Source organism: Diabrotica virgifera, chromosome 8 (assembly GCF_917563875.1).
Source record: "Diabrotica virgifera virgifera chromosome 8, PGI_DIABVI_V3a".
Classification (NCBI taxonomy): Eukaryota; Metazoa; Arthropoda; class Insecta; order Coleoptera; family Chrysomelidae; genus Diabrotica; species Diabrotica virgifera.
In genome coordinates this window covers 137,079,867-137,103,612 of record NC_065450.1, presented here as the reverse complement: position 1 = coordinate 137,103,612, position 23,746 = coordinate 137,079,867, and the positions used below count along the sequence as shown (strand labels likewise).

The 23,746-nt window shown below is 32.1% G+C and overlaps 2 protein-coding genes across 3 annotated transcripts in view; one reads left to right on the top strand and one right to left on the bottom strand.

Annotated features, from left to right (window-relative positions):
- LOC126890385 (prolactin-releasing peptide receptor-like) overlaps positions 1–23,746 on the bottom strand; it is a 1,660,146-nt gene that overhangs the window by 302,243 nt on the left and 1,334,157 nt on the right. The gene's annotated exons all lie outside the window — the stretch shown is intronic.
- LOC114335607 (putative serine protease K12H4.7) overlaps positions 1–23,746 on the top strand; it is a 69,828-nt gene that overhangs the window by 43,712 nt on the left and 2,370 nt on the right. The window contains exon 6 of the mRNA XM_050659275.1: positions 14,591–14,869. Within this exon, the coding sequence (XP_050515232.1) occupies positions 14,591–14,869 (279 nt within the window). The remainder of the gene's footprint in view (positions 1–14,590; positions 14,870–23,746) is intronic.

Below are 23,746 nucleotides of genomic sequence, written 5' to 3'. Positions count from 1 at the left end.
TTTTAAACTTCGCATTTTGATGATAATGAAAAATATTTGTTTAACAACATTAAATTAAGTATAAAATTAATATGATTTTTAAAGTATATATCAATAATTTAACTTCAACTTCCAAATTCGTCTATTTCTGCTGCATCAACTTCTTTTTCTTCTTGATCGACAGGAGGATAATTTGGCAGCTATCACCAGAACAAGAACCGCAAAATTGATTGCAATATAATCCAAGTTTGCGACACCCACAAGTTGAACCACCTCCTTTTTTGCAATTGCAAAATATCATTATAGGAAGTTCTTCTGGTGCAGGAATATCCGTCATTTTGTTTGGTAAAAAGGTGCCATTCAGTTTTGTCCATCTCCAATCAGCAAAATTGAAAGTTTTGTTGCCCGATATGTAAATACAAAGCAGACACTGCATGTAAAAAAGAAAACATACTCCAAAAACGTCAAAATTTAGACGCTCCGTAATTTTCAAACATTATCTCTAGAAAAATGTATTTGGTTTTTTAACAATAACTCGGCTTCCCTTTAAGCTTTTTGCATTTACTCTTAAACCATTTTGTAGGGAATTTCATAAACTATAAGATAATAAGAGTTGTAATCTTTCTAGCCCCTTTTGTTCAGAGAATTTTAATGTTAAAGGGCTAAAAAGACTGTAATGTAAAAGGGCTCCCTTTGCATTGAAATCAATACTTTAAACGCTTATATCTCGCTTAATTTAAAAGCTACGTGAGTTCTAAAAAAGGCAAAATTTTCAGTAAAAAGAAGCAAAATTTTTGATTCGGACACTTTTTTTCATATATCCAATAGTTTTTGAGATATTTTGAAAAAATTACGTAGTTTTTGAAAAATCGAAAAAAAAAAAGAAATTTATTTAAAATAAGTGTTTTCAAAATATAATTATTCTAAATAATTCAAACTTCTGAAACCTGTTGTCGGAACATAAATACAGTTATTTTTTTCTTTTATAAATTCGAAGTATTTGACCAAATTTCGTCATACATAACTTGCTTAATTTTCACGCTGGAGGCTTTTGTCGAAGCTTATTTTGAAGGTCTAAAAAATACTTATTAACATTTTCTTAATACTTATTAACATTAAAAATGCTTATTAACATTTTCTATGAAAAATTAATCATTTTTCCGTTATTTGAGCTCAAATCTTTGCATAAATTTACGAAAAACCAAAAATTCGTTTTCAGTGACTCATAAGTTGCTTAATATTATTTAAAAAACTTAATTAAAACTGACTAGTTTCTTTGTTTTTTTATGTTTCAATTTTAAGAGGGATGATTTTTCCTGAAAATGCGTAATTTTCGAGTTATTCACGAATAACTATTAAAAAAGGTTTTTTTTTTTGGAATTTTTAATCGCGAATAACTCAGAAATTATAAGTTAAGTACGAAATTTTATTATATATTTTCTTCATAAAATTAAATTCTCTATCTACTCCCGGTATCATTTTTAAATTTTAAATTTCCACCCTCGAGTAAGGGTGGCATCCACTCCCGAGGTGGAAGCATACATTGGCACCAAGTCAGGGTTGTTATTTGCCCCATTTTTGAGCTACTGTTAAAATTTCTACCAAATCCATGAAGGCCTTTAGAATTGCGAGGTGAATTGCTTGAATGAATGTACTAAATGTGTTTTAAATATTTTTTATTATTTATTTTAATACTTACAAACAATTGCTTACTTTCGGGTTTAATTTGCAATAATTTTTTTGTTTATAAACATTTTTTAATTTAAAAAATCTTCTTTAAAAGATCAACTATATCTAAGAAAGTCGAGTGAAAACGGTTTCATTTATAATGCGTAGTTTTTGACAATATAGAGAAACCTCGATAGCTCGGATTAATCTCGACCGCGGCCGATCCGGGTTATCGAAAATCCTGGTTAGCCGGAGAATATGGTACGAATTAACAAAATACACTAGATATACTTCGAGATAAACTCCATTATAATTGCAAAAGCATGAAATAGATATATACACAGTACATCTAAATTACATAAGTTGTATAGTATAGTTGTACAGTGCGTCCATAAAGTAACGCATAAATTCATTATTTCGTGAAACGGCGACGGTGAAAAAATCCCGAAACCGGTCGATTTTTTTTTCTCTGATTTTGGCTTTGGTTTAGAACTAGAACCTTTGCCACGTAATTGTATAACTTATCAATAAGTCAGGGGAGTAATGTGTAGTGTGTGTGTTGAGTAAGTGTCTTGTTACTTTGCAAAGTCGACGTCATTGTCTTTGCAAAGAGACGCTAATTTTTTCCGAACGTCTGCGGTCCCTCCGGTGAGTACCGATCCCACAAGGACAGAAACTATTTTTCATTTATTAATTTATAATAAATGAAAAATTTCTGCCCCTGGTAGGATTCGAACTCCCGACCTTTCGTTTCAAAGGTAGGCGCTCTTACCACTGCGCCACAGAGGGGTCGGTCGATTTTTATTTTTAAATTAGGATTTTTTGGCATATATATCATACTAGTGACGTCATCAATCTGGACTTAATGACGTAATCGATGATTTTTTTAAATGAGAATAGGGGTCACGTGATAGCTCATTTGAAAGGGTATTCAATTCTCTATTCACTTATATAAACATTAACATAATTATTTATAAAGGGTGTCCAAAAATTTTTTTTTAATTAAATCAATTTACACAAAAAGAAGAATGTATGCAATTTATTTAATTCTAAATATATTTTACTGCTGCCAGAAAACAGAAAAAAACATTGTTTGAAAAATAAACATTGATTTTCGCACGAAATATTCAAACTGCCAAGATTTGATATCAAAAACTCCATTTATATTTAAGTGATTTTTAATATAGTCTATTATTATTAAAAATTAATATTATAGCGAAATGTTTAATTTTAGTATACAGGCTTGGTCGAAACTCGGAATGAGTATTTTCTGAGTTTTCTTAAATGGAACACCCTGCATTTTAGTATTGTAATGAAATTATATTTTATAGTACTTTTTTAGTTCTTAAGCAGTCCCTATACCTAACTACTTTAATTTGTAAGTTATTCGTAGTTCTTTGCCAAACATTAATTGCAACAAAAATTAGGTACGTGAAATTTTATTAGGTTTGCGGCGAAAATAATCATTCATAAATAATTTTTTGAAAATAAATACATATTAATCTAAAATGATCCTTAATTTATTAATATTGGATGAGATACCAAAATGCCTTCGTTTTTAAGATTTTTGGTGCATAAAATATTAATAAAAACAAACCATATTCTACCTAGTTGGCTATGGCTTTGACACTAAACTTGATTAAACATTAGACATTGTATTATTTTTATAGTTCCAGTTGCTTTGTTACTATTAATAATATAAATTTTTGTAATGGGGAAGTGATTAGTAAAGTTTTTGTTCTAGAAGAGTATAACAAAAATGTACCACTAGCAATAAGAATTTATCATCTGCAGCTCCCTGATAGACGACAACCAAGAAGAGAAACTTTTCAAAATTTACTAACAGAATAGTTTCGACGTACCTACTAGGTACTTAGATTACGAGAACGTTCATACTAATATGCAGATTCTCAGGGACACTAATATTTAATTCATTTTAATCATTTACAATAGTTTTTGTTCGATCAGATTTCTCGTAATCTAAATGTCCAGTTCGATGAAATCGCTCTAGTACGTTTTAAAAAGTTTCTCTTTGTGGTTGTCATCTATCATGGAAGTGCTGATGATGAATTCTTATTGCTAGTAGCACATTTGTCATACTCTCCTAGAACAAAAAAACATATGAATCAGTTCCTCATTAGAAAAATTCATATTAGTAATGGTAGCAAAGCAAATGGAACTTCAAAAATAGTAGAATGTTTAAGAATATTTAGTGTCAAAGTCATAGCCAACTAGATAGAATATTGTATGTTTTTATTAATATTAAACACACCAACAATCTAAACTACGTAGGTATTTTGATATAACAACCAGTATTAATAACTTAAGGGTCAGTCGAGATTAATATGTGTTTATTTTCAAAAAATTATTTATGATTGATTATTTTCACCGCAAACCTAATCAAATTTCACGTAATTTTTGTTGCAATTAATGTTTGGCTTAAAGAACTACGAATAACTTACAACTTAAAGCAGTTAGTTATAGGGAATGCTTAAGAAATAAAAAGTACTATAAAATATCATTTCACTACAATACAAAAATACAGGTTGTTCCATTTAAGAAAATCCAGAAAATACTCATTCCGAGTTTCGACTAACCCTGTATACTAAAATTAAACATTTCGCTATATTATTAATTTTTAATTGATAATAAACTATATTAAAAATCCTTAAACATAAATGGAGTTTTGATATCAAATCAGGACAATTTTACAGGGTGTGAAGTTTGCTACAAAATTTATAAGAAACCGTAACTATCTTTTTACCGACCCTGTATAATATTACAAAACCTCCTATTTTAAGAAAGGAGACATCGAGCAGAATCCAAAACATAAAAATATACAGGGTGTCTCGTTTAAAAAAACGAAGTTACAATATACTTTCGGTATAACCGGAAGTAGAAAAGAGACCAAAATATTTTCATTAAATAGTTCATACCTCAAAACCCCTGTATTGTAATTTTCATGATTCTTTTACCTTTAGTTCTCGAGATATTTCTAATAGGCCCTTTATGTGCCTCACCCTGTATACTACAGTATTATGCATTTCTTGGTAAAAAACTCAGATAAACTAAAAAAAATATTTGTTTTGTCTGATAAAAATCGGTACGGATTAGCCGGACTTCCGGGCTATCGGAGGCCGACTTATCGGGGTTCCACTGTAATAAAATTAAATTAATCAAAAATATCTCTTTTCCTTAAATTTTAATAAAAAAATATGACGCAATAAAAATTTCGATACCCACAAGGTAGTACGCCTCTCCCAATATTCCAGTTAAAAAATAGCAACCAGTAATTTTTATAATTTTCAAGCGCTTTTTCGGCTTAATTTCCAGGTGTAATAGGTACTTTACTTATAACTAGTATTCCACGTTGAGTCCTCAATTACAAAGATGTGAAATTGATTAAATGCGATTTTAATTCAAATTTCAATTCAAATTAATGCAATTGCAATTTGGATATCTTCTTGAATTCTTTATAGACAATAATAACATATTGTTTGTTGATCGGTACTCACCGGAGGGACCGCAGACGTTCGGATACAATTAACGTCTCTTTGTAATGACAATTAAGTCGAGTTTACTTAGTAACAAGACATTTACTCAACACACACAACACACATTACACATTACACTATAATATGATTGCGAAATGAACTGTGTCATGCCAGTGTCCTTAGTTGTCGAGGCATTTAAGCTAAATAAAAAAATATTGTATGGAAAATAATAGCTTTTTATAATATATCGCAATGGACCGTGATAGTCGTGACGTCAAATCAATGTTGGCTACTCTGAAATGGTTTCCAAACAAAGCAGAAATTCACACAAGGTGTTTGTTTTGGTTTTTATAATTGGAATATTATTATATTGCTTGTAGGATGTCTAATTTTTACAAAATGGTAATGTGTTGGGTACCCGTGATTGTAATCAATACTCATAGTATATTTCCCACCACATTTCCAAATAGGACTGGTTAAAAACCTGAAGAAACACAGTAATAATATATAATAATAATAATCCGACTTTTATTTCTAAAAAATAATAAGTATAACAAAAATGTATATTCTCTAAAGTAGAGGGCGAAGTTTATTTTTGCTGTGTTCTAAGACACAACAAAAATATTCTTCCACTTAACCCCAGTGTAATAGTAGTCTTATGGTTCTAACAAAACAGTAGTAAAGAATATAATATTGAACAGTAAGATAGTAAAAAATGCACCTCACAAGGAAGACGGACCCACTTACTTTTTTATTACTATGAGAAAGAGAAAAAAAATCACGGCACCTTAATTTTGAATGTTTAGGAGACGGCGTTTAAGCAAGAATTTAAATTTTGGTATGTTACATGTTTTTAATGTAGATGGAATCTTATTATATATATATAAACTGCTGATTTGACAACTATAAGAGCGTCGATAAAGCTCACGTGAAAAAGGAGGAATAGTCAACAATCCCCTATTTCTTATTAGTCGAGGCATTGAAGGATTGAGGTGTCGATTTTTTTGCAGTAAGACGGATTTTAATGCGGATTGGTGCGTTGGAGTCGTGAGAATGTCAGGAAACTTTGTGAACTAATTTAATGAATAAGAAATCTCAAATTGCATTTGTACATGAGAAAAATGCATTTCAGAAGTGCATTTTGAAATTGGCAATTATTATAAATTTGTAACTCGGTAAATAGTAGGAAAAATTGAATCAATTTTCTTACTCGGGGGTTTTTGGGGTCGCTGAAAACGAATATGAGGTCGGCGAGAGTGTGCAAACTACCTGGTGCCTGCAGCCGGTGTAATAAACGTCTTCCTCTGGAGTATTGTGGTAATTTATCATATAATTGGCTTAAACTCATTACTCGGGGGTTTTTGGGGTCGCTGAAAATGAATATGAGGTCGGCGAGAGTGTGCAAAGTACCTGGTGCTTGCAGCGGGAATAATAAACGTTTTCCTCTGGAGTATTATGGCAATTTATCATATAATTAGTTTAAACTCGTTACTCGGGGGGTTTTTGGGGTCGCTGAAAATGAATATGAGGTCGGCGAGAGTGTGCAAACTACCTGGTGTCTGCAGCGGGTGTAATAAACGTCTTCCTCTGGAGTATTGTGGTAATTTATTATATAATTGGATTAAACTCGTTACTCGGGGGTTTTTGGGGTCGCTGAAAATGAATATGAGGTCGGCGAGAGTGTGCAAAGTACCTGGTGCCTGCAGCGGGTGTAATAAACGTCTTCCTCTGGAGTATTGTGGTAATTTATCATATAATTGGCTTAAACTCGTTACTCGGGGGGTTTTTGGGGTCGCTGAAAATAAATATGAGGTCGGCGAGAGTGTGTAAACTACCTGGTGCCTGCAGCGGGTGTAATAAACGTCTTCCTCTGGAGTATTGTGGTAATTTATCATATAATTGGCTTAAAATCGTTACTCGGGTGTTTCTGGGGTCGCTGAAAATGAATATGAGGTCGGTGAGAGTGTGCAAACTACCTGGTACCTGCAGCGGGTGTAATAAACGTCTTTCTCTGGAGTAGTATGGCAATTTATCATATAATTAGTTTTAACCCGTTACTCGGGGTTTTTGGTTTATTACATTTTCTTCGATGTAACTATAGTGATCGAAAGGGTGGTATTTTTATTATATATTTATGGCTAAAAAGTTCATTATACAAAATTTATCGTAAGTTATCTTTAAAATTCATTTTCTTTATCATTATCATCTTCTTCTTCATTATTGCCTTCCACTCTCGATTCCAATGCAATATTTGTGCAATCAGAGCCTGCACAATTTTTGCAGGCTGAATTACAAACTAACCCAAGCTTCCTGCACCCGCATGAGTTGACGCAGTCTGACTTACAACAAAAGAAAGAAGACATCGAGCAGAATCCAAAAATGTAAAAATATACAGGGTGTCCCATTTAAAAAAACGAAGTTACAATCAACTTCCGGTATAACCGGAAGTAGCAAAGATACCAAAATATTTTCAATAAATAGTTCATATCTAGTGTGACCAACTAGCCCGAAACATCCGGGACATGGCCCGAATTACGAAGTCGTGTCCCGGCGTCCCGGACAAGGCTTCCGGGCCATCCGAATTTTCAACGTTTCGGTAAAATTCCATTTTGAAATTTTTAATACATCATTCTTCTAAGAATTCACATCAAATTGAATTGGTGGGACGAAAAAAGTCTACAATTTCTACACTGTTATACTAATACCATATCCAAAACGCATGCATTATTTTATATCGTCGTATATTATAGTTCTACGAAAACTCAAGCTCTGGACTTTTCCGGTTTCTGTATTTTAATTAATATCGTCTTCTGAAAAGACGATTTAAAAACATGAATATCAAATAATGATAATTATATTTTAACCCAAGGTTGAATTTACATGAAAATCCAACACTATTAGTTGATTTGCTAATTTTTCGTTTTTTGAGAACGATTTCCGGATTGGAAGTCGAAACGTCAAATAGTATCAAAGATGTAATTATCATTACAACGCATTCCATCAAAAAATGTTTGTCAACATAAAAATGTTAAATAAAATCAATAAAATGATGATATTAAGTTTTATATGTATTTAAAAAAAATGGCCCGATTTTCATTGAAAAGTCCCGGATTTTAGGTAGTTTTTTCACTCTTGTCCCGAATTCGACTAAATTGGAGTTGGTCACACTATTCATACCTCAAAACCCCTGTATTCCAATTTTCATGATTCTTTTACCTTTAGTTCTCGAGATATTTCTAATAGGCCCTTTATCTGCCTCACCCTATATATCAATCACTTTTACTTGATACGAGCAGTAATGAGATAACTGAAAATAAAATCGTAAGTTTGAATTTCAGATGAAATACGAGTCAGATCATCTATATATAAGCACCATTATTTACCTGAATTATTGATGAAAGACACACTTGAATTTATAAACACTATCATAGAAATATATTACTAAAATGATTTGTTCAAAAATATATTAATCAATATTTTTTACGAAAAAATTCGACACGAGTATCTGAGCGAGTAACACCGTTTTTGCTGTTCTCGAAAATTACCGTGTTCATAAATAGTTTTTAAACTTGTTTTACGTGTAACCGTTATATTAGTGTATACAAACTTGTGAGAGAGAAAGGCAATAAATCTTAAATGAAATTAGTCAAGAATGTATCAATACTGCCAACATAATTTTAAGCGCCAAATTAAAGAAAATGGAGATCCTGAACAAAATAATCATGTTTTTTATAATATCGTCGTCGCGATATTTATTTTCAGTGACCCCAAAGACCCCCGAGTAACAAGTGTGGGCCAATTATTTAACAAATTACCAAAAAATTAACAAAATAGTCCAGAGGAAGACGTTTATTACACCCGCTGCAGGCACCAGGTACTTTGCACACTCTCGCCTACCTCATATTTATTTTCAGCGACCCCAAAAACCCCCAAGTAATGAGTTTAAGCCAATTATATGATAAATTACCACAATACTCCAGAGGAAGACGTTTATTACACCCGCTGCAGCACCAGGTAGTTTGCACACTCTCGACGACCTCATATTCGTTTTCGGCGACCCCAAAAACCCCGAGTAAGAAAATTGGGTCAATTTTTCCTACTATTTACCGAGTTACAAATTTATAATAATTGCCTATTTCAAAATGCACTTTTGAAATGCATTTTTCTCATGTACAAATGCAATTTGAGATTTCTTATTCATTAAATTAGTTCACAAAGTTTCCTGACATTCTCACGAATCTAAACGCACCAAACTGCATTAAAATCCGTCTTACTGCGGCAAAAATCGACAGTAAGGCCTGGTTTTGTGCTTCAATGCCTCGAATATATATTTATATTGTGAACATCAGAGCGATATTTTATTTTTCGATGTATAGTCCTGTCGCCAGGGGGGGTACAACGTCCTTCTTAATTCAGATGGACTTACCCAAGTTTTTTTTATGTATTTTGGCCCGTAGAACACGAATTTTTTGGGTAACAGTTGATCCGGATGTCGATAAGATTGTTATAAACAAAGAAGTTGAGGAATTACATAACAGTGATTTCTCGCAAAACAAAACATTTTTTTGTATTTTTTGGGTCATTCTAACCAAAAAATGTTCCTACAAGTTTTTTCGTAGGATGCATAGTTTTCGAGATAAACGCGGTTGAACTCTCAAAAAATCGAAAAATTGCAATTTTTGAACCCGAATAACCTTTGAATAAAAAATAAAATAGCAATTCTGCTTACCGCCTTTAAAAGTTTGAGTCAAATTATATCTGTTTTGAATACTTGCATTGCTAAAAATTTATTTTTTGATTGTTAAAAAAAGCTATAAACACATAGTGTTTCCCGTGCCTAATACATGCGTTTTAATGCATGCTACGTAGAAATAGCCCCGCTTGCACTTTTACCTCTTCTACCTACTCGTTTGATTTTAAATGAGAAATTATTGAAAACATCACTCAAGCACTAGGTGTTTATAGCTTTTTTTAACAATAAAATAATACATTTTTAGCAATACATATAATTAAATCCAATATAATTTTACTTGAACTTTCAAATGCGGTAAGCAGAATTGCTATTTTATTTTTTAATCAAAAGTTATTCGGGTTCAAAAATTGCAATTTTTAGATTTTTTGAAAGTTCAACCGCGTTTATCTCGAAAACTATGCATCCTACGAAAAAATTTGTAGGAACATTTTTTGGTTAGAATGGCCCAAAAAATACAAAAAAATGTTTTGTTTTGCGAGAAATCGCTGTTATGTGATTCCTCAACTTCTTGGTTTATAACAATCTTATCGACATCCGGATCAACTGTTACCCAAAAAATTCGTGTTCTACAGGTCAAAATACATAAAAGAAACTTGGGTAAGTCCATCTGAATACAGGAGGCCGTTGTACCCCCCCTGGCGACAGGACTAGTAGGCAAGATGGTTTTTTTATTTACAATTACTTTATGACAAAGAGTGAGAAAATGATGTTTTCTTCTATTCTCCATATTTAGCCATTTAGTTTCTTTTAATTTATGCGATACTCTTTGTCGCTTTCTTATACCAAAAATTAAACGAAGAAACGAATTTTGAACTTTTTGGATCTTATTTTTATATACTAGAGTTAAATTTGGTCCATAAAATACATCCGCGTAATTAAATAATGATAATACAAGTGTTTCACAAAGTTTTTCATATGAATTGAAAATAAATGGCGATTTCCATAAATCATTTTAATATTACAGTAAGCGCGTTGTATCAGTATATTTACGACATGTTTCTGAAACCTTAGTTCGGAGTCAAGAGTAACACCTAAGTTTTTTGCAGCATTTACAACTTCAAGTTTTTCATTGTTTATATAAATGTTAATTGAATTTATCAAATATTGCTGATGATGCTTATAACCAAATAACATTACTTTTGATTTCGTTGGATTAATAATCAGGCAGTGCTCAGTTGCATAATCAATAAATGCTTTTAGATTGTCATTAATAATTTTGCAGGCAAAATTTAAATACAAATGGGTATCATCAGCATATAAGTGCACGTTGCAATTCCGAATTTTGGTTAAAAGTCAAGAAGTATATATAGAAAACAATAAAGGTCCAAGGATGGAACCTTGTGGAACACCTGATTTAAGTAATAGAAAGTTTGAATTTACACCATTGATATAAACTTGCTGCTCTCTAAATTTGAGGTACTGTTCAAGTAAAGTACTGGCATTATTAGAAAATCCTATATATTTTAACATGCTAATCATAAGATCGTAATATATGGTATCGAATGCACGACTGAAATCTAATAACACTAACACTGTGCACTCACCTTGATCTACTCCTTTTAAAATATCATCAGTAATATGAAGTAAAGCAGTAGTACAACTATATCCTTTACGGAAACCTGACTGAATAGAAGGAAGTAATGAATTAACATGTAAATAATCTTTAATTTGTGTTTCCAAAGCTCTTTCTAAAACTTTCGACAGGGTAGGCAAAATACTTATTGGTCGCAAATCTTTAAATTCAACAGGATTTTGCTTTTTAGGCAAAACCTTAATAATTGCTTTTTTCCAGGAAGTTGGAACGACACAGTTAGTTATGCAAAAATTAACAATATGAGTAATATAGGAAATTATATGTGGACAACATAGTTTAATCAAATTACATAACATTTAAACCATCACATCCCACAGAATTAGTTTTTATGTCAGAAACTGCTTTGTAAACAAACAAGTCATTAATTTCATGAAAGTTAAAAGTAGAATCTATAATTGTATTAGTTTTATAAAAAATTTTAACATCTTCTGATGGTTCAGATTGTGGAATTGATTCAATAAAAAATTTGTTTATCTCATCTGGATTATTTAAATTATTTGGTATCTCAATTCTTTTGTCAGGTAAACATTTATTATATTTTAGAGAACGCCACATTTCTCTAGGAGTGTTTAGGAGTGTTATTATTAAATTGTTGCACGAAATATGCTTTCTTTTCCCTCTTAATAGACTGAAACGTAAAGTTACGTAAATTTTTATAAGTTTGGAAATGAACCTCAGATCTAGTTCGCTTATATTTACTTAGTGCTTTATCTCTTTCTGCCATCATCATCCTTATAGGAAAAGTTAACCAAGGTGATTTAGGCTTAGTAACTCTTGATGTAACGATAGGGGCATGTCTGTCAAAAAGACTATTCAGACAGTTTACAAAATACGAAATTTTTTCATCAACTGTGGTCTGATCGAAAATTCTAAAAAATGATGTGTTAAATAGATCATTTTCAAAGCTTACTTCATCAAAATTTTTAAAACTTCTATAAGTAATAAATTTTGGAGTTTTTATGTTATTATCAATTTTTAAATTACAGAATACCATTGAATGATCTGAAATAATCTTTTGCATAACCCCCTTATCATAATCAGTACTGTTCGGTACTATAACATAATCTAAAAGAGATGCCGAGGTGGCTGTAACTCTAGTAGGTTTATCAATTATCTGGCATAAATTAAGTGCTTCTAGAATGCAATTAAATTTTTTTTACATTTGTATTTTCAAAGTCCAACAAATCCTAGTTAAAATCCCCCATACATATCATCTTATCTACAGTTGTATAAATATATAAAAGACTGTCTTCAAATTCATCTAAAGAAATGTTTGTATTTTTTTCATGTGGTTTATAAATAATTCCTATGGCATAATTTTTTTACTAATAGTAACAGTAAGTACTATGTAGTGTGTAAATCCTTGATTTTGTGTAAGGACATTTATAAAATTAAAAGTAATAAAGCGCGTCATAGAAAACGGGCACCCTAAAAAATGGGTCATTTTTGATGTCGCGTATCTCCTAAACCTGTTGTCCCATTTAAGTGATTTTTTGAATATGTTATAGCCTTATTCTTTGTCAATATCCCTGTAATAATATTTTTGCTAAACAGGTAAATTTTCATTGTATGTCGGGTGTCCGAATCAAACTGTGTTTTTTTCTTAAAGTTCGCAACACCCTGTGGAATATTCTAGCATTTATAGAATACTGAAATTAAAACCAAACTATAGCCTCAGGTTTTCTTAACATTCTGTTTTTTGATTCATTCGCTTATGTTGGATAATACAAAAGTTATGTACTTTAACAACTAGCCATGTTCTTCATCAGTACAGGGTGTTATAAGTCTAAGGGGTTTTAGGGACTAAATAAGTTCGACAAACTTTAAGGGGTAATTCTGCATTAAAAAATAATGACAGTTTGCTTTATAATCATATATCCGCAAATGCTTCGTTTCTGAGATACGGAATGTTAAATTTTTTCTTACAAACTGACGATTTATTTATTGCTTTAAAACCGATTAAGATATGCAAATGAAATTTGGTAGGTTTTAAGAGATGGTTATTGCGCATTTTTTGACATTCAACTAAGAATTTTATATTCACCATTGGAGCGCATACGGGTAATATGACCGATCATATTATTCGTATGCACGCCAATGGTGAATAAAAAATTCTTAATTTTATGTCAAAAAATGTTCAATAACTAAGTCTTAAAACCCACCAAATTTCATTTGCGTATCTCAACCGGTTTTAGGGTAATAAATAAATCGTCAGTTTGTAAGAAAAAATTCAACATCCTGTATGTAGGAAACGAAGAATTTGCGGACATATGTTTATAAAGCAAACGGTCATTATGTTTTCATGCAGAATTACCCCTTAAAGTTTGTCGTACTTCTTTAGAAACACCCTGTACTGATAAAGAGCATGCCTAGTTGTTAAAGTACATAAATTTTGTATTATCCAACATAAGCGAATGAATCAAAAAACAGAATGTTAAGAAAACCTGAGGCTATAGTTGGGTTTTAACTTCAGTATTTTATAAATGCTAAAATATTCCACAGGGTGTTGCGAACTTTGAGAAAAAAACACAGTTTGATTCGGACACCCGGTATACAATGAAAATTTACCTGTTTAGCAAAAATATTATTACAGGGATATTGACAAAGAATAGCGCTATAAGATATTCAAAAAATCACTTAAATCGGACAACAGGTTTAGGAGATACGCGATATCAAAAATGACCCATTTTTTAGGGTGCCCGTTTTCTATGACGCGCAGTTTATGATTGATATGACTAACAAAGATTGTGTCTTTAGAAAAAATGTGCAGATGATTGTTAAAACAAAAAAAAGTTAAAAATGATTACAGAAATCACGTGTATAATGAATTGATAGTTGCATTGTTTGGTACTTTTATATCAATATTTAGAAACCTTTTTGACTTTTTGACGTCACACTATCACGGTCTATTCTGTATAAAATAGAATATATAATTTATTTTTTATTTTAATTTTAATCATGCTCTTCACTTATGTTTTTACTAGAAAATATATTTTGTAGTTACCATTAATTATTTATGATTATTTCTATATTTTTTGTAAATAGGTGCAAACCTATTGAAAATAAATGTAGAGTTTAGTTATTTATAATGATTTTTTGTAGCTCGCGCATGGACATATCAAACATGTACAGAATTTGGTTATTTTCAAACTACCTCCAAATTTCCTCTTAGTTATTGGATTCAAATTTGCCAAGATATTTTTAGCCCATCATACACTGAAACTTTTTTGAATCATGCCATCAAAAACACCAACGTTGAATATGGCGGCTTAGACATTCAAGTCTCCAACGTTGTATTTGTTCATGGTTCATTGGATCCATGGCATGCTTTGGGAATCACAACAACCCTAAATGAAAAAGTTCCTGCTATCCTGATTAATGGTAAGTAATTTGAAACATTGAAGACTTAATTATTTAATACTAATAAAAGCATTTTTTTATTAACTTTCTTTAAACCAATTTGAAAGTTTAGCTCATGCTCTTTCATTTGACACCTGTAGAATGGTTCTAACATTATTTTTTTCTGACTTATGTTATTGCAAAAAAAGTTCTCTGGGTTAAACAATTTGAATAAAATTTAAATAATTGAATGAATCTCTTTGAAATTTTTGTCACATTGAATTTCAAAACTGTACACTTATTTTTACAACAGTTATTGCGATTTTATTTCTTTTTTGAAATTTCGATCTTTTTTTCGCAATTGCGTTAACAATAAATGAGTGTATTACACTTTGTAATATGCCATTTTTAACCTTTTTCCATTCTCTCGAAGAAGTTTGTACTAAGAAAACCGTATGTCTTACTGTTTTACATTAATTAAAAAAAAAACGCTGGACGGAAGGGCCGCCCGAGAACTTTATCGTACCGATCTATTATCGTTATGGTACTAGATACTGGCATTCTATAAAAATAACAAAGTTACTCGTTATTTTGATATTTTAGAAACACCTACTGTACTTAAAAGTATTTTATGGTTCTACGCATCATTAATTCCTGCATTTGAGAAAATGTTCGATGCCATATTTCGGGGACACACTATAGATGTGTAGATTATTGCATAAATCAATAGAATATTATAGTCATACTTTTATTTCAAATTAGTTCATTTTTCTGAGAAATTAATAGCATTGTATAACTAGACTGTGTAGATAAACAATGTTAATAGTTTACAATATTTGCATTTCATTCTATTTCGATTACGCCAGTCAATGCGCGAGATTAAGAACAAGATATTATCTCCAAATTCTATCCTACTGCATGGATTTTAATGAAATTTTGGGAGTAGCCCAATCTCCTAATTCAAAGTCTATCCTATATACTATGGCGCTTTTATCATGGGGGAAGTTCCCACCACTTCTCAGGGGTGAAATATTTTTATTTTCGAATTACATGGAGAAAAAGGAAGATTTTTAAGAAAATTTAAAAATTCATTCTATAATTTGATCACATTTTTTACAAAAACCATTCATTTTAAACCCGTTCAACTTTTTGAAAGTAGAAATAACACTATATTAAAAGGTATTGTAGAAGAAAAACAATGCATTTAAATTATGGTGGATGGGGAGTATATACTTTTCATTTTTCCTTAAAGTACATTAGTCATATATTTTTTGCACCATATCTCGCTTAGTTTGTAAGTAACCGACATTTAACGGTGCTCGTTTTAAAGGCCTTTTCAAACACTACAAAAGGTGTTGGTAGCATTATACACCTAAAACCTACCGTTCCTCTGTTATTTCAAGTTGAATACACCAATTTGACCATGCACCAAAAACAAACTATTTTCACCTACCATATCTCTTTTTGTATTATAAATAGAACATTTACGAAGGAACGAATCTCTTTATTATTTATAATCTAAAAAATGTTTTATATAGAGTTTTTAGTTCGATGCGTAGTTTTTAAGGTATTCACAAAAAATCCGTCCGAAAAGGTGTCATTTTTCAATGAAAATGGCCAATTTTCAACTACGCATAACTCAAAAAGTATTGAGTTCTCAAAAAAAAGTATAGACCAGTTTTTGCTTAGAAAGAGGTTCTTTAGCCCCTTCCGCGCTTATTTTGACCAACAAATTTTCCACCCCCTTGAAGAAGTGGGAACCGCCCCAAGATAAAAGCGCCATAGTATATAGGGTAGATTTTGTTTCTTGAGCTATTCCCTACGTACTGTGAAAATATCAAGTACATCAATGTAGTAGGATGGAATTCGGAGCCAAATACCCTCATTGACTGCCCTACAATAATGCTCTGCTATGAACGCGTGAGAGAGGACACACATAAGATTATAACAAAATTTCTATTTACCGTAACTTTTCGAGTTTTTGAGCTACATCAATAAGTTTTATGTCATTGGAAAGGTAATTTTGTATTCTTTCAAATATGTTAAAATATACAGGGCGTATATAAAAAATTAAGATTTTTTATTCATTTCCGGTTCAACCGGAAGCCATGTTTTTGGTAAAATTTATTGGATAGTAGATAACAAAATACCATATATATCTGCAAAATTTCAAATTTTAGTTTCTACTAAGAAGGAAGTTACGCGCACTCGAATATTTTTTTATAGAAAATTCATAACTCCCCTCTTATGGGGAGTTAAGATATATGACTAATGTCATTCAATTTACTGATAGGATATCAAAAATATATCAAAAAATAAAAAAATTCCTTGTAGCCATTCTTGAGAAAATCTAGTTCAAATTTATGTCAAAATTTGACCCCGTAAATATAGGCAACCCGGCACTTTTTCTGAAAAACGATAACATCTTTCTTATAGCCCCATCTTTAGGCTATATAACGACTTTTTCAAATTAAACTTATCTTTAACAAGTTTTTAGATAGATAGGGAAATGTGTCGGGTGGGCGGTCGTCCATGTTGGCCGCCATTTTGAATTTGGGAATGTCAAATTCCGTGTTTTTATTTACCTATCGATGAGCTTACTTTGAGTTAAATTTCATTCATTTCGGTCAAAATTTGCAAAAATGGGCCCTAAATAACCCCCCTATTTCGGCCCCCCTTTGAGAGGTTTTTTTTTTAAAGCTTAGTTTCTCGACAAAATTCCCTTAAACTTACTCATACCGAATTTCATCAAAATCGGTCCAGTAGTTTTTGCTGGGCGGTGGCGACATACGTACGTACGTACATACTTCCGACATGTTTTTTTTATTTGCTTTTTAGACTCAGGGGGACTCAAAACGTCGAAAAGAAGTGAAATCTGAAAAAAATTTTTTTGCACGATCCTATAACTTTATCTATTATACTATACTACGTATATAGTACGATAAAGTAAAAAGGAACAAAGGCCGTTTTTTGACACTAAATTGTTTATAAATAAAAATGGCCGGCACATCCTACGCAGGAAATAGTTACAATTTGTTCTTATAGGTATTACCTCTCGAAAAAACGCTTCAGTGCCCTGGCTGTTGAAGTGACATGGAAAAAACCTTATTACCCTGGACTACATGGCGTATAAATACGGTTCGCGCAGTGTATCAATACAGTGTATTCAGGACTTTATTTGCAATTTTGTAGAAGTAACTGTTAATTTATTGCTGTTAGATTCTTGAAAATTAATAATTTGTCGACGTAACAGACCTTGTTCAACTGTTTGTAATTTTGTCTTTAAAGATTTTGCCGACTTTTATTAGAAGTGTCAAAACCGGATATAAGATCTGCAATTTTCGGCTCTCATTTGCAATCATTTTGATGCTAAATGCTACAAACACAAAATCTTAAAAATGCAACCCAAAAATATGAGATTATTTACTATTATTTTTGAAGTTATATTTCTTTAGGCGCGATTGAGGGTGAAATTTTATTAATCTGTGCGCATGCGCACACAGACTTATGGAGTTCGTTACTAAATGTTTTAATTTATGTATGTATCAGTCCAGAAAAGGTGTGGAAATAATATATTAGTGTTTTTAAATATATTTTTCTACAAACGTGTTAAAAATGTAATTTATAGCACTCCATAGGAGCGTTAAAAATGCTACTTTAAAGCGCCAGTGCTTTAAAATTTTTAAGGCACTGCAGTTAAAAGTAAATTGTCAAATTGTAAAACGTGAAAATATTTATATATCATTTATTAACATTAATATTAATAATACAACTTGCGCAATTTGAAAAAGGTAGTTTAAAAGGTTTTTTAAAATTTAATTTAAACTGTATTATTGCATTTTTAACACGTTTGTCGAAAAAAACTATTAAAATTTGTTAGAATATACAAAAATAAAAGTAGATTCTAATGTTATTCTATAGTTGTTATGATTTGCGTATTGACAGTATAGGCAGTTTTGATGTAATGTCAAGAAAAATATAAAAATAGAATGTCGGTCAAGTTCAAGTAAAAGTTTTTGTAGGTATGTTCCTGTAATTGAGAATGAATAAATTATAATTGGTGACATATAAGACGTTTGTAGAAAAAATATTGTATGATATACCTGTTAAAAAGTACATTTTTAAGGCACTCATGCAGAATGAGCGAAGCGAATCTTTCAGACGAAACTTTCACATACGTGCCTTAAAATTGTACTTTTAACATTTATATCATAAATAACTATTATAATTTTTGTGTATTTGAACTTGTCTACCTCGGGAATAAGATAATAAGTAATATTTAAAGTATTTTAGCCCGGATAAAGAAAAGGGTATAGCTCAGTGGTAGAGCGTTGGACTGGAGATCAAGAGGTCCCCGGTTCGAATCCTAGTGTTTTCTAATCTTTTTTTATTTTTGGTATTGTTTTAATAAACATTTTTGGAAAGGAGTAAGTAAAAATTAATTTAATCTTTAAATAAAATACAAATAAACTGTATGCAAGGGAGGATGAAAATTAAAAGAGAACTAACTGTACAGACAATGGTTGAAAATTTCAAAGCAGTGGAGTGGAAAAACAACAATAAAACTATTTGGAACTGGTTCAGGTACAGTGAACCGGGACATGAGGATCACCAATGTCTTTAACCTTCGGATGACCAAGGGGGGTAAATTTTGACCCCAGTGTATGTTTTATTTAATAAATTCAGAAATATTTTCAATTTTAAACTCATTCTTTTTTTATTTGACTTTAATATCATTCTAGATACCCTCATATTTTGTAATAAAAAAAATCCCTATATTTTACGACAAAAAAAATATTTTCTGAATTTGGGGTCAAATACGAACTCCCTTGGCCTTCCATGTTCTAATTTTATGTTAAGTAAATACCGTCTATTATGTGGAATTATTTTTGTAAGAAACATTTCAATATTGAAAAAAAATTGTTTGCTCAACCTGTGTCGACGTAATTAAAGTATATTTGAAAATTTCTTTAGTTCTATGTTCAGAATGATGATAGTCGGAGAGATAGAAGCGGGTTTTGTGCGTGATAAGTAATATGGAAAAACTGTATGGGGATATGTTGAATTAGTTGTGTACATGTTGACTTTCACCAAGGGCTGGAAACCAGAGTGGGGGAAGAGGGTAGATATAAGGGGTCAAAGTCGCGGTTTTTATTATTTTTTTTGTGACTCTCATGATCGAGATACTGCACCAAAATTTGGGAATAAGTAGGTCATGACGTAACTAAGTAAAATCTCTAGGGGCGGAACGCTGCGTGGGGGACAAATGTTGTGCTGCGTCACAAAAATATAATACAGACTGCGACTTTGATCCCTTAAAACTACCCTCATCCCCAACTCTGGTTTCCGCCCCTGGAGATTTGCTTAGTTACGTCATGATCTACTTACTGCCAAATTTTGGTTCACTATCTCGATCACGAACGTAAAAAAAATCCCTTCTAATTTTTATATTCACCCCTGCCCCCACCCCTTGGTCGGCCACTCAGCGTTCCGCCCTGGAGATTTTACTTAGTTACGTCATGACCTATTTATCCCCAAATTTTGGTGCACTATCTCAATCATGAGCGTCACAAAAAAAATAAAAACCGTGACTTTGACCCCTAATAATTATCCTCGTCCCCCACTCTGGTTTCCGCCTCTGGAGATTCTACTTATTTATGTCATCGTCTGCTTACTCCAAAATTTTGGTTTACTATCTCGATCACGAACGTCCCAAAAAAAAATCCCTTATAAATTTTATATTCACCCCTGACTCCAACCCTTTGTCGCCAACGCAGCGTTCCGCCCCTGGAGATTTTACTTAATTACGTCATGACCTACGTATTACCCAATTTTGGTGCACTATCTCGATCATGAGCATCACAAAAAAATAGTAATAACCGCTACTTTGACCCCTTAAAACTACCCTCAACCCCAACTCTGGTTTCCGCCCCTGGAGATTTTGCTTAGTTACGTCATGATCTACTTACTCCAAAATTTTGGTTTACTATCTCGATCACGAACGTCCTAAAAATAATCCCTTATAATTTTTATATTGACCCCGGTCCCCAACCCTTTGTCAGCCACACATCGTTCTGCCCCTAAAGATTTTACTTAGTTACGTCATGACCTACTTATTCCCAAATTTTGGTGCAATATCTGGATCATGAGCGTCACACAAAAAAAATAATAAAAACCGCGACTTTGACCCCCTATAACTACGTTCGTCCCCCACTCTGGATTCCGCCCATTGGGGAACGTCATGTACACAAGTAATTCAACATATCCCTGTATAGTTTTTCCACATTACTTATCACGCACAAAATCCGCTTCTGTTTCTCAGACTATTAAAATATGTAAGAAAAATGAAAGATTACCCATGAGCGATCGTATTAAACACATCTTTTCTCTGTTCCAGAAAATAATGAACTAATATTCTTGTTCTTTAAGTTCCATCTTCTATCGAAGGTTGGAAATCATCATGGCAATGCGGACCCTGTTGACTGCCGCTCTAAATAGCTCTGCACTACTGCATTCAAACCATTCCCGTAAGTTCTTAAGCCAGGATGTTCTTCGTCTTCCCACCTTTCGCTTTCCTCGGATTTTGCCTTGCATAATAAGTTGTAATAATGAGTATTTTTGCCCTCTCATCACATGTCCCAAGTACTCAAGTTTTCGTCTTTTGATAGTTAGTATTATTTCCGGTTGATTTCCTATCCTTCTAATTACTTCCACGTTCGACATTTTTTGAATCCATGATATTCGTAGGATTCTTCTGTAACACCAAAATTCAAAGGCGGCCAACTTATTCAAATGGACTTGTTTCAACGTCCACGCTTCCAAGCCAAAAAGAAGAACACGTAACATCGAAGCATCCTTAGGCGTAGTTCTAACCTTATATCCCGACAACAAATAAACTTTTTAAGTTTAATGAATGATGCACGTGCTATTTCAATACGTGTCGTAATTTCTTTGGTTTGGTCTACATTTGATGTTATCCATGTTCCTAAGTATTTGTAGTTATCCACACTCTCAATCACAGTATCTTCAATAGTTAATTGGATGTTTACGTGTGCTGATTTAGTTATGATCATTCATTTAGTTTTCTTTAAATTCATCTTCAGTCCGTACTCATGACAGCGTTCATTAAGGCGTTGCATTACGTTCTGTAAATCATTGTCGTTATCTGTTATTATTACTGTATCGTCTGCAAAACGTAAGTTGTTCAAAACTTCTCCATTGATAGATATACCTTCTATTGAATCTGAGAGCGCTTCTTGAAATACCGCTTCACTGTAGACATTGAAAAGTAGTGGAGACAGCACGCAACCCTGACGGACTCCTCTCTGTATTTTGATATTTTGGGTGTCCTGGTTGTCAACTCTAACCTTGGCAGTTTGATTCCAATATATATTAGATATAATTTTCATCTCATGACTGTCAATATTTTTGCTTTTTAATATATCTACAAGCTTTTTATGTTGAACTTTATCAAATGCCTTTTCAAAGTCTACAAAACATAAGTACATATCCTGATTTATGTCCATGCATCTCTGGGCCAGCACATTCAAGCCGAACAAAGCATCTCGTGTGCTCATACCATTTCTAAAGCCAAATTGTGTGTCACTGATTTCATATTCGAGAGCTTTAACAATTCTACTGTGTATTATTTTCAAAAATGTTTTAAGTGTGTGACTCATTAAAGATATTGTTCTGTGATCCGAGCAGGTTGTTGCACTTGACTTTTTGGGAATTGCTACAAAGGTCGATTGCAGCCACTGTCTGGGCATTGTGGCAGTCTGATATATTAGATTAAAGAGTTCAACCATTTCATCAATACCATATCTTAATCAATAAGTTTTAATAATTCGATGGGCACATCATCTGCTCCAGTAGCTTTACCCTCTTTCATGTTTTTAATGGCATAGATGACTTCGTCTCTTAATATTGGTGGTCCGGTATCCTCTGTGATTTCTAATGACAGTTCTCCTCTTTCATCATTAAAGAGTTGTAGGATGTAATTGGTCCATTGACACAATCTCTCCTTCACGTCAGTAATAATATCCCCTTTATCATTTTTAAGGGTATTCGTTTTTGTGCTTTTTCTAGAACCTGTCATTTCTTTGATTTTTTTGTGTCATACTTTTTATCCAGGTCTTCTATTTCTTTGCATCTGTCGGAGAGCCACCTCTCTTTTGCCTCTCGAATTTTCTTTCTGATGTTTCTCTGAATTTCTTTGTATTTATTGGGGTCTTTTGTTTTACGTTTTCTTCGTTCTCCCATAAGTTCAAGAATTTTTGCTGTCATCCAAGATTTTGTTTTTTTCTCCAAGTGGTTTGAGGGTTTCTTTTCCAACTGATACTAAGGCATGTTGAATTTTTCCCCATTTTTGGTCAACTAATATTAGTAGGTACTATTATGAACAGCTTATAATAATATATATAAGTATTAAATTTGTACTTGCGTTGGCCAATTTTTTTTTGTGACGCGGTGACAGAAAAATACATCGTGTTTTATATGTTCGTTTATGGGTAACCTTTTATTTTTCCTACTGTATCTTGACACAAAATGAATTGATGAAGCTGATACAAAAACTAACAAAATAATAATAGAAGAATTAGAAAAATGCCATTCTGATTAAATACTTTTTTTCCAACTTATTTGTTCGTCCTATAAAAAAAGAAATAAAAAATAATTAAGAATTTTCGTCAAAATGTCAAAAATTTCACTAAAATTATTTGAAAACTTCATTTTTACGGGTCGTAGGTCAACTGAAAGTACTGTAGAAAATAGGAGAATTCGTATCTGGCCAGTACCGTACGCCAATTGCAATATTGGTTGAATTGCAAAACTAAATTATATTGGGTCAATATTGACCCACCATACCAGTTGAGGGTTAAGATCAGAGTTTTAATTGGTTATGTATTTTTATTAAAACTG